This window comes from Protomyctophum parallelum (assembly GCF_964188405.1).
Source record: "Protomyctophum parallelum genome assembly, chromosome: 21".
NCBI lineage: Eukaryota > Metazoa > Chordata > Actinopteri > Myctophiformes > Myctophidae > Protomyctophum > Protomyctophum parallelum.
The window spans coordinates 26,261,170-26,274,322 of NC_139713.1; the positions used below are offsets into that span (position 1 = coordinate 26,261,170).

The 13,153-nt window shown below is 40.8% G+C and overlaps 1 protein-coding gene across 1 annotated transcript; it reads right to left on the minus strand.

The window, feature by feature from the left end:
* Window positions 1-1,153: 1,153 nt before the first annotated feature.
* On the minus strand, window positions 1,154-12,643 carry reep5 (receptor accessory protein 5). The gene is made up of 5 exons (XM_083794468.1): window positions 12,330-12,643; window positions 11,637-11,730; window positions 6,514-6,652; window positions 2,477-2,645; window positions 1,154-1,532 (listed from the first exon to the last, which is right to left on the minus strand). The coding sequence occupies exons 1-5, from the start codon at window positions 12,448-12,450 to the stop codon at window positions 1,483-1,485; spliced, it is 573 nt and encodes a 190-aa protein (XP_083650594.1). The 5' UTR covers window positions 12,451-12,643; the 3' UTR covers window positions 1,154-1,482.
* Window positions 12,644-13,153: the final 510 nt, after the last annotated feature.

Here is a 13,153-nt window from a genome sequence, read left to right on the forward strand (position 1 = left end):
TTACTAAAGAGCTGGAGAGACAGTCAGACACTCTGTCATTACCAAGGAGCCATTTGGAATGATACTTACATTTTTGTCCAATTGTGCCACCTACTGTTCATTAGTGGGATCAGTTCATCTAGTTTTTATGTTTCAATGTCACTAGGGTTTATGTTGTTACAGTAACTAACTACAGTATGTAGTATTAAGCCTAATGTAATACTGACATTAGCCTTAACATACTGTAGTTACTGTAACAACATAAACTGGGCATGTCATGATAATTGGCAAACATTCTATGAAATTACACAATCTACAAGCTAGCTCAACGTGACGTGCTGTCAGCTTGTAGTTCGTAGAGAGGGTGGTGGCCTACAGACAACCTATCTAGGTGTTTAGGTGCAAGGAATAAAACCAGTGGTGGAAAGTAATCAAGTACATTTACTTAAGTACAATTTTGAGTATTTCCAATACTTTTACCTCTACTATACTACATTTTGGATCCTAATATTGTACTTTTACTCCACTACATTTATTTGAAAACTTTAGTTACTAGTTACATTAAAGGAGCATTCAGTGATTTGGGTGATTGGTACTTTTTCCACCACTGAATAAAACCATACATTGATACAACTATTTACACATAGCCAATAACTTGCATTGTATGTTATCGTCAATGTCAGGTGGAAACCTTGTATGTCAAACTGTTTCTTTTCAGGAAATCTAAAAAATAACTTTAGATCCAATGTAGTTATTATTTAGTCACAAGCTCTTAATACTTTTCATTTGTTGAATATTTATATAAACCCACAGACAGACGTAACGTTTCCAGCAAGAGTTTTTAAAATAGCAGATCTACAAAAGCTTGCATTGTCACACATTGTGAGCTTGTAGATTGGCTATTTTTACTGCGACGTTTGAGAGACATTCGGGGGTGATGGAAGTAGGAGAGGAGTTATTGTACACATTACATACCATTTCAAATAACCAAACCGCATCAAGGATATACAGCACTCCAATGTCACCACAACAGCTCTGTTGTTAAAGTGCTTAACTGTATACAGATTAAGTACAGGGACAAAATAAATTAAGCTTGAAAACAATTATTTCTTTTGTTTTTTCTTTCTTTTTTCATTCAATAGTCACACATAAACACCCTTGAAGTGGCAACACAAATGGGCAAACATTCTGTATTTGTGTATAAAGCAAACGGCAATACATTACAGTCAGTTTATCTGGGCAGCATTAAGGTACAATAATATGCAAAGTTTTAAGGTCTAAAAGCTTGTCTCAAGGGAAAAGGCCAACTTCACTTTCAAAATGGCACGAGTTCTTCTTTTTTGTTTTACCACCATTTAAATTATTTATGGACAGTGTGGAAGATTACATACTACTGAATTTAGAAAATGAACAATGACAATTTTTGAAAGGCAACATTTATCGAGCCGTGTTGTTGGCGCTCCGCTCCCCTCTGGGGGGGATGGGGGGATGGGACGTCCGTCTTTAGGTTGACTTCTTCTCTTCAAACATGATGTTGGCTGTCGCTCTTTTGGCTGTGGGGCAAAGAGTAAAGGAACAGTCAGCGATCTGAACGGAACCCGTTAGGCCCACAAATAAAAACAATCGTGGAAAAATCTCGTATTTTAGCTCCCCTGCCCTTCTTACCTACTTTGGGCATTTTGTGAAAACGGCTAATCTGCAGATTTTCAACTAAGAATATAGGGTCCACAACTGCGGCAGGGTGATCGCAACCATTGTGAGCTGGCATTTGATTTAGGCTACGCAAAACTAAATAAGATCGAGATATAGGACAGATTATGTCCAGGAGGTCATTTGCATACAGGTGCGAGGGGACTTTAATTGACTACTCGCCACCAAGATCATCTTTTGACGTCTTTTTCATTAATTTTTTAATCTTTAAAAAAAGATTAATCGATTAATCGTTAATATTGAATTATACAAATCGATTTTCATTTGGGACACATTTACACATCCCTATTCAGAATGGTCTCTCTGATATCCACTGTCTAGCAGCGTCCCCGTCGCTAGGTATAAATCTCGGCTTGCCTGTCCGTCAATTAAATGATTCCCCACCGTCCGCCAACACTACAAGCTTTTTTCTCAGAATTGAGGCTCACGTTGAACGGCTTAGGGGCTCATTACTAAATTGTCGCTACCTCGCACTTACAATAATATTGTAGATTGTATTTTTAAAAGTCATCGGATAATAATTGATAATATTATCAAAGAATTTTTTTTTTAAAGTCATCGGATAATAATTGATAATATTATTATCAATTATTATCCGATGACTTTTAAAAATACAATCGCCAGATTATAGCTTTAGGCGATTTCGCTTCCGATTAATTTGGGGGCCTTTGGGTAGCCTATGTGGCGGCAGATACGTTGCAGCGCCGGAGTGAATGGTGGTGGGCAATGAGTTACAATGATATACACAAATGATTTCTTCTGTGAAGCATGTTTAGAGTCCACATACCTTCATCCTTAATCTTGTCGGCAGCCTCTGATGCCTTGTCTGTGAGGTTCTTCACCACGTTGTCGATCTTGCCTTCGTTTCGCAGGAAGAACGGGCGAATGATCCGCGTGTAGATCACCACGGAGCCGTTGTTTGACGTGGGAGACATGCACCACACCAAGAACGCACCCTAGAGAGAGAGAGTCGATTCAATTAGAGTCGACCCACACAACTGGTTGATATGGGGTGAAACCATTCATCGAATAATTAAACAAAACGCAGTACTCGAGAGACGAGTGAAGTGTCATGTAAAAAAGTAATTGCGTGATTTGATACAATTTCCTCAAAGACGGGTTGACTTTAAGGCCCCTTTTCCACTGTGGTTGAACCGGTTCGGTTATTTTCCCCCTAATATTGAACCAGTTTAGAGTGTTTCCACTGAAAATGAATTGGTTCAGAACACTAAAAGTTAGTTCGGAACATGAACCAAAATATGGCCTCCGGTTCCGTGAAAGAAACCACCATGGTTCCAAGAACCAAAGTTCCTTTGGTGAAAAAGGGGCCTCAGTGAATTTTCAAATTCACTGGCCCCACCGTTCCCGGGTCAAAAACAATACCTGATTCGGCAAATAACTGAAGAATAAACTAAAAACTTCAATGTAAATTGGAATATATTATCATATTTGGGGAAGCCTGCATGTATCTGACATTGACCTGTAGGCTACCTCACATAATATTCTGCCTTAGTCTTGACACACTACATGCGTAGTAGGGTTTTAGCAAGACAATTATTATTCCAATTCTGGAGCAAATGTTCATAGAATATAGGAGATCTACACGCTTACAACGTCAACACTCCATTGTGGGAAGACGTGGGCTTGTAGATCTGCTATTTACACACACACACACACACACACACACACACACACACACACACCACACACACACACACAAGGTGGTTCATGCTAAGACTAAAACACATGCAGAAACAGTTATGTTATGCTACTATGGAGTACATTGAAACGCAGCCCCCATCAGAACTCATTTTTTTCTCTTTCATTATTTCTTATTCTCTTTCCAGATATTTTCAGATGGGGTCTGCAGCCAAATTCATATAAAATAATTTACATCAAAAAAGTAAACCAACAGTCCTTGTCATACCAGGATTAGGACATTCAGAAATGCAATAGCCTGCTTGAGTAACAGTGTCGAAACCCAGGACTGTTCTCTAAAGAAATCCTCACGCAGCCATGAAACTAATGATACGTTTGCTTTTCTTTTTCCCTGTGACTCATTCGTTTGCATGAGGAAGCTACTATGTGTTTAGCTCAAGACCCAGAAGAGACATTTGATCTCTCCCTGAAACCCAAACTAGTGAACCTATCTTCACTACTTGTGAAGTATATAAAATGTATGGATTCATTTTTTCTTCAAAAACATTTAATTTCTGTTTTTGTTTTTTGAAAATCTTTTGAAATAATAGGAAAATGTAGGACATTTAAAGGGATATTTAGCATTAAAAAGTGTTTAGGAAACCACAGTGTGCTGTGTAGGCTAGACCACCTGATGCCAGAGTCCACGTGACTCATGTTGGTTATGCAAAGCAGGTTGCCTAGCGACCATCTATTGTTATGTAGCCTTACACAGCGATCTGCTGAAGCAGCAATTAACCCCTTCAACCCTCTATTGTTAGTAAAAAAGAAAATCACACCCGTGTGAAGTGAGGGGCGCTCTTATCATCATACATCACATTCCGTGCTCAACCAATCAAATCATCACAAATGCCATTCCAGTCAATCACAATTTGCGTCTTCACATGGACAATGAATGGAGAATATTGCGTCATAGTGTCTGAGCAAATAGGCATAGTGTCTATTTTACGGCATGATGATGTATGATGATAAGAGCGCTTTTACACAGCCACCAAAACTGGGCATAGTAGGGCACTAAAAAAATCACACCCGTGTGAAGTGAGGGGCGCTCTTATCCGCATACGTCGTCATACATCATCACATTCCGGCCAATCACAATTGGAGTCCTCAATTTCCGGTCCTCACTTTTTATCCTCAATATGTACATTCATTGCTCAGCCAATCGAATCATCGCTATGGGGTGCTCAGCCAATCAAATCATCGCTATGGGGTACACACAAACACACACAACTGGGCATGGGATGGGCTAGCGCCCCTCAAACTACCTTAGTTACACTTGCAGGTTGTGACTGTACTTGGTGATTCTTTCTCTTTACGCCGAATCTCTTCGTAAAAAATAGTCCCATTTGATACCATTTTTGTCACAGCTCGTGTGTGTGTGTGTGTGTGTCCTGGGCATGACGTTAAACTGCTCCGTTGTAACTACTGTAGACTATACGGCTGCATTGCTGCTTGCTATCGAGCCTGGCTCTTTAGCCGGCTGGTAAAGTAAATGCGGGAGTGGACTGGAGAACGTTGTTTCCGGGAAAGAAACAGCACTGCACCAAAGTACATTTACTTAAGTACTGTACTTAAAGTACAAATACCTACATTTTTTACTTGAGTTTTTCCATTTCCAATACCTTTACTTCTACTATCCACTACATCTCGGAGGCAAATAATGTAGGCTACTTTTACTCTACTATTATTTGAAAATATTTACTTTGTAGATTTTTATTATTAAAAAAACAGAGCTTGTAGATGTGCTATTTTCAAAACAATTGTATGCGTTTGAAAACTTGAAATGAGACATTCTGCATTACTTTGGGTAATTTAAGTACATTTTGAAGCCAATACTTTTGTACTTTCACTCAAGTAAATGACATTCACTTGTAACGGAATACATCTACATTGCAGTATTGATACTTTTACTTAAGTAAACATTGCGTGTACTTTTTCCACCACTGATCATTGGCGGCTCACACCGCACTGTTGCGTCACATGGGCATGGGCCTGGCACCGTGCCAGAAGCATGACTCAACTCATCAGGAACTAGGAGTAGGAAATGCCACTGCCTTAAACAAACAAACAGGCCAATTCAATGCTTTTTTTTTTTTACCTTTGCGAGGGTTAAAGTGACGCTGCGGATTGTGTGCACTGTGCTTGTCCACAGCACATGTGCTTATACCGTTAGGTGTCAATTCCGACCAAACTCGACCAAACTTATTTTTCACTGACAAAAACTAAAGCTAAGCTATGATGAAGAAAACTGACTAAATATATTGACAATTTCCACAAATAAAAAACAGGGAAATGTTAGGGAGGCCTGAAAATAGCCGATCTACAAGCCTGCGATGTGTTGTGGGCTTGTAGATCTGCTATTTTCTGCACGTAGCTACAGTAAGTATAAATCAGGCATTACGACGCCATCACAGCAACATACATTTGTAGATTTGGTCGACTAAAATCTCATGATAGTAATCAACTAAAGCAAAAACTATTATTATTAGTAGTAGTAGGCTAGTACAGTACAGTATCATTATGACATTATTATTATTACTACTACTACTACAACTAGAGTATTATTATATGGTTATTATAACTGGGGGCCTGTCAGGTGACATGCCAGGAAACATACCATGCATAGCTCCACAATGGTTCCATTGTTCTCCAACCTGTCCTCCAACCTGTTAGCTAGCACATTTGTCTTTGTTCCTGTCTGTGGAACTACGATTCCCATCATGCATTTTGCAGGCATATTGTATGTGACACATTGTGAGCTTGTAGATCTGCTATTTTCAAATAGCGGATCTATATTAACTTCTTTTGCTTGGGACTCGCCTCCCCCCTTAGAAAACCACTTAGAAGAGATGACCCCAATGGAAATAAGTCTTGGGTCTTGATTTCATTGCGTTCATTCTCGCACTGCCGTAACCCTGTGGGTTTATTGTATTTAAAATCAAATCATATCAAATCAAATCAAATCAAATCAAATCAAATCAAATCAAATGACTGGCACGCAGGACATCACCTTTCCTATGTAGTAGGAAGTGAAGCAGGAAGTTACCTTTCCTATGTAGAAAGGCCCTATGTAGTAGAAAGTGAACCAGGACGTTATCTTTCCTGTAAAGGGAGCCATGACGTTACCTTTCCTATGTAGTAGAAAGGAAACCAGGAGAGGAAGATGTCGGCGAAGAACTCGGCCACGCTGAACACGCCGTAGACCACCCAGTAGGTCAGCCATTTTGTGTCGTCGTCCTTGGTCGCGCTCTCAACTGCTTTTATCCTGCAGAGAGTTAAATTAAGGAGAGTCCATCACTTACTCTGTTATGGTCTGCCACACTGCAAAGACGAGGGTTTACTTTAGCGTATAAATTAGTACATTATAATATCCATCACTTACTCTGTTATGGTCTGGCACATTGCAAAGAGGTGGTAACTTTAACCATATATCTTATTTATCTTAAATAAGATATATGGTTTTTAATGTTGGAAAGGAAAGTGATGACTTTAGTGATGCGTCAGGCCTTACACGACATGGATGAGACAAAAAGCTAGAGGCTTGTTTCCATTGTGTTCCATTAAAAACATTCAACACTCAAAACAACAGGACAACACAACCGAACCGTGCAACAAAAACAACTGCATGAGAAAATCAAAATATAAAGATTTAATTAATGATGGTGACATAAAGGGCCGTAAACGGCACACAGAGGTTGTCACTCAGCCATTTACAACACTGGCCAGGCATCCGGGCTAAGTCCAATTTGAATTTGAGTATCATCCTTAGAGTATCATCCTTAAAGTGCAATAACACTTTGGTAGAGGTTGTCTTGTAATTACCATTGGTGAGGTATCTTGCTCCGTGGTGACATTGATTAGAAAATAATCCAAAAATAGTCTCCTTATTGACTTGCGTTGCACAGTGTAAATGCCAGAAAAGTGCTGGCAGCACACTTTCTTTTTTTTTTGCTAAAAGTGACTTTCAGCGCTGATTCACTGCAATGTAAGACAACAAGGGGACTATTTTTGGAATATCAATTTCTAATCAATGGAGCAACGGAGCAAGATACCTCAGTATACCAGAGTCTGCAGACTGGTGATGCCGAAAAAGCTCCTCTGAAGTTTTATCTTATCCGATCTTCATCAGGACATATACATGACGACACAATCCAAACCTCTAACTAAAGTGTCATTGCGCTTTAAGCCAAGTTAACAAAGATTTGCGAAGAGACTAAAATGGTAAACGGCGGTGCATTTATCAGTTAGTGGCTCAATGACAATTCAACACTATCTCTGGGGGGGAGCCCGGGTTCGAACTGGGAACATTCCTCAGGAAGTAGAGCGGCCCGCTCCTGAGCCACTGCTGCCCCACTAAACCATTTTAAGACCAATTCATACTCCATTGTAGGGCTGCGTCACACATCAGAAATAGATGACCTACTACAAGCTCACAGTCTGCTGAGCCAATAGAACAAATCTATGGTAAACTGACACGGAACATGAAATGGGTATGCCACTGTTCTGCAAAACGGGAACTACAGTTAGTCTTATTGCCCTGTATTCACAAGAATCAGCATGGCAACCGCGAGCGGCCACGTTTGACACGCTGACTTCCCTCGTCCCGCAGGGAGGTACGCTGGTGGAGACGGTTCAGCACGCGGGCCGGCATTGGCCGCACTTCAACTCGCGCTAATCGGTTCGGCTTTGTGACCGATACGGCTTATTATATCACCCTCTTTTATCATTATCACACTGTGATAACAGCTTTACACAGGCTGTACATTGTGACCAGGCCTGCTATGGAACATCATGTACCATACATACAACACTCCATATATACAGTACGTGCACTGAGATAAACCTACAGTACACACACACCTCGCCCTGTCTAAGTGGTATTGCAATGTGCAATAAAGCTTATTTTGTAATCAGACCAACACCCTATAAACACTCTGTGGTGAATTCCCTCAACACTTTGGCAGCAAAGGGAGGGAGGGAGGGATGGATGGATGGATGGATAGATAGATTTTTTGGACCAAATCGGCCATTTTCTTGTAGGTGCAAACGGGTATCGGCATTGGCATTGATTGTGTGCGATGGATCGTATATACGATGATAGATTTTTTTGTAATGTCCCAGCGCAAACCTGTGGTCTCAACCTGGGGGTTGCGACCCCTTAGGGGATCCCACAATTATTTTGTTGGGTCACCCAATTATTAAAATAATTAATTTATTAATTTATTTTTACTGAATGGCTGAAATGGAAATTTAGAGTTTACATATTATCATATATTTATGTATTTTCTCTATTAAGGTTATTGTAGCTGTCAATTTGTATTGGTGGTGGGAAGGGGGGCGGGGGTCGCGAGACATAGACAAAGCATTTTCGGAGGTCCCCAGCCAAAAACGTTGAGAACCCCTGTTGTAGTGCAGGGAACTGTAATGTGAACAATTTTAATTCCCAAAATACAGTTTATTCTCCACCCACCAATCCACAAAAACAAATCACATCCACATAAGAAGCACCTTTGTTTGGACCTCTGGCACACTTGAGTCAAGTGACCTCGCTTCCCTTCCAAAATGTGTGCGTTCCTAGGGGCGTGTCGTAACAAAATACTCTCTAAACATTGCTATACTACAGGTTTTTTTTAAACTGATTTTGAACGAGGGACAGGGTTGCCAAGTCCGCTTGTTTACCGCTAATGTTGGCTTGGTTTTTTCTGGCTTGTTTTAAAAATCCAGTGGCTATTATATGGCAATATTATTGGGCTTGTTTTGGCTTGTTTTTCGAGGGAAGATTTGGCTTATTTCTCTCGCCAAGAGTTGGCTTGTTTTGGGCTTGTTTTTTGAGGTAGGCTGGCTGGCTCACAAGAGTTGGCAACACTGACCAGGGACCACCACCCTGACTAAGAATCAACCTGGGGACCACTAATTTGTGTTGGGATGGGATATGGGTTAAGATCAGTGGTTTCGTAACACTAGCTATGCAATGCATCCCATCTATACCACTGTTTCTCCACTACTAGTGGTCCATAGCATAATAGGCCTGCAGGTGGTCCGTGGGACAATGTTTTAAAATATAAATAATATAACATATATAACAAATGCCTTTGTTAAATTTAAAATATGTTTAAATAATACAGTATTTCAAAAGTACATCAAATGTAAGAAATTATTTTAATTAATAGCTAATAAATATTAATTAATATTTATATTAATAAATATTATTAATATTTAAATTAAGGCTTGATTTCATTCACTGCACGATACTGCGATACTTCACGTTGCTACAATACTAAATGGCAAAATGCATGGTCAGGGACCACATGCAATACCTTCACGGACCACCAGTGGTCCACAGACCCCTGCTCTACTACACTGGCCACTATGGTTAACTAATAATTATAGGGCTCCAAAACGTGCTCTGAAAGGTCATGTGACCACTCATTCCCTGCCAGAAACGTGTTTTACATGTTTTTATTGAAAGCCCAGAGCATTGGAACGGGTTTTTATTTTTTCCCCCTCATTCAGAATGGTCTCGCTAATATCTACTGTGAAGCAGTGTTCCCCATCACTATAGGCCAGGGGTTTTCAACTGATTATGAACCAGGGACCACCTCCCTGACTGAGAATCAACCTGGGGACCACCACCCTGACTGAGAATCAACCTGGGGACCACTGTTGTGTTGGGAGGGGGGATATGGGCGTGGTGTGGGGGGAAAATTAACCTTCCATATTAAAATCATGTTGCTGTTCATTGTAACTTACTGTATGTATGAGCGAGCAGACACATGCAATTAATTATGGGCACATTTCCTTATAATGGTGACTCAACCAGGCAAACCGGTACAGTTTCCCTTGAGATTCTTCTACCTCCCTTTTCTGTGGAAGTTCATGATGTCCGACTTCCCAGTAACTGACAACATCGATCAAGCATCATCGTATGTCAGACTCATCACGTCATTTACTGCATCGTTTCTCAACTTGTGGTCAATATAATAATTTCCTACATTACTAAATGCATGGTCAGGGACCACATGCAATACCTTCACGGACCACCAGTGGTCCACGGACCACCTGTTGAAAACCCATGCTATAGGCAAAGCTCAGCTCTGTGTATTTGACTACCACAAAGATGGCCGCTGCATAGACTGCTGTAATAGCTGTGATCTTTCCCCGCCTTTTTCTCGGAATTGAGGCTCAGATTGAGGTGATTGAACACAACGATGTTTGGGACTCAATACTAAATCGGTTACACTATTAACGCTTCTGAAGACTTTTAAAGTTTCATTAGACAGATTAGTATAGGCGATTTTGCGTCCTGGTTTTTTATGGTGAATTTTGTGTTTTTCAAAATAAAACACCCTGTGCATCCTGTTGGCAGGAAGCCACAGTGCCGGAGTCAATGGTGGTTAGGAGTTCATAAGTGGTCACATGGGTGGGCCGCAAACACTTTTGAGATTTTCAAGTGCCCAGATACAGAAAAGGTTGAGAACTACTGGCCTGAAATGGTATCGGGTATGGTCGCCCTTAAACCATCTCACCCCTCATTTTTTTCCGCCAACCTCACGCCGACCGCTCGGTGCCGCAGTTCTTGTATTCATTGTTTTGTTTTACTGAGAATAAGGTTAGAAATAACTTTAGGGTTAGGCATAGTTTTACTGGGGTTAAGTTTAGGTATAGGGTTAGGTTTAGGCATACTTTTACTGAGGTAAGGTTAAGAATAAGGTTAGGTTTAACCGTTTAAACATTATTTACTTAGGTTACTTTAGGAATACCAGGCCACGCAGTTCCGCAGGCTGTACGCCCGGGGCGAGTTGGTAAAGGGGCGACTCGTTTGGTATTCCCTGAAACAGACACACACACACACACACACGCACGCACGTGCGCACACAAGTAACGGGGAGAAACCAAACCGGGCACAGCGCCCAGTCTGGCCTGCAGTGACTCCTCACTTCACTATGGTCGTTATTACGAAAGCGGAAGTCATCTGTGCTGCTGTAGAAACGTCCTAATTAGAAGGCTGACATCATCACCACACAATCACCAAACAACGTGTGTGTGTGTGTGTGTGTGTGTGTGTGTGTGTGTGTGTGTGTGTGTGTGTGTGTGTGTGTGTGTGTGTGTGTGTGTGTGTGTGTGTGTGTGTGTGTGTGTGTGTGTGTGTGTGTGTGTGTGTGTGTGTGTGTGTGTGTGTGTGTGTGTGTGTGTGTGTGTGTGTGTGTGTGTGTGCGTGCGTGCGTGCGTGCGTGCGCGCTTTCACTTACGATATGTACGCTGGATACACAAAGCCGATGAGGTTGCATAGCAGGGAGGCGCCGTATCCGATCACCAAATATATAGCCAAGAACCCTATGACAGCTGATGATAGAGAAACCATTCCAATGAGTACATTAATAAACACTTGAAATAGATGGTATTCACTACAAAAAAGAAATAAATAAACACTTAGAGCCTATTATTCACTACAAAACACTTAAAATAAAACGGTATAGGCCTATATAGGCTATCCAATACTAAACAGCATTTTAAATAGTCATCCACTACAAATTCTATGAACACACGTTACCTTGTTTCTACTAATGCATGCGTGATCCCTGATGTGATATCTGACCGCGGATCAGCCGTTACACTATTTCCCCTTATTACACCCTGTCATACGATGGTATAAGGAAAAATGGCAGATCTAGCTTTCGCTTTGTCGTACGTATATAGATTTGCCATTTTTTCGGCTAGCGACAGTCTTTTTTTTTTTTTTTACCATTTCACCCAGAGCGACATCAGACATTGCCTGAAGGTTACACAGTATGTTTTTTCCATTAAATGGAAATAATATACTTTTAACACTTTAGGCTGTATAGCTCACCGAAAAGCGGCAGCTGCCTCTGCCTCATATCATCATCATTGACATTTATCGGCGAGCGCCCTGCGGCGTTTATTTCTTTAATCATGTTACCCACCCAATGCGATGTAGGAGCGGTTCACGCCCGTCCTGGCCTCGATCTTGGCCAAAACGTCCGTCATCAGGTTTTTCTCGTGGAGGAAGGCATCGAATCTCGCCTTCAGCCCCTGGTTCGCCATGATGACCTGCTTGGAATGGATCTGGATATGATTTAAGTGTGTGAGTGTCTGTGGATGCAGTAGGCTACACACTACTAGAGAAACAATAAGCAGGCAGGGAGCGTCGCTACTAGCTCTGTATGTGTGTGCGGTTTCAGTGCGTGTGTGTGTGAGTGTGCGCGTTGTTGATGAGTGAACAACTGCGACAGCCACCATGCAGCAAGGAGGAGCGTCACTTCTCTGCAGCCATGACGTCACCGTCTGCATGACCACCAGCACCCCCCCCCTCCCCTCTCTTATGGAAGTAATAGTATATGCCTACATTTATTAACTGTCTATAATCTAGAAATTATATAAATACAATTAAAAAATTAAAATTTATTGATTTATTAGGGTCCCCCCCCCATTGTTTGTGTTTGATTGATCCAAATTGTAAATTAGGCTATATACATACAATTAAATACATAACATGTATTTATTTGTGTTTTTTTATTCTTTTAATTGTTGTTTGAAATTGTTTGTATTTATTTTTGGGGAACAATGGAGAATTGGATATCAATTTTGATTAATTGAAAACGGTGGGCCCTATTGTAAACAATTAAGTGTAATGCTTTATTTTGTCGTCCACAGTTAACCGTTTTTGTATTGAGTTATGCTTGAAATGTACTGTAATTCTGCAAACTGTCAATAAATACATCAATCAGTCAAACCATCACTTCTTCAC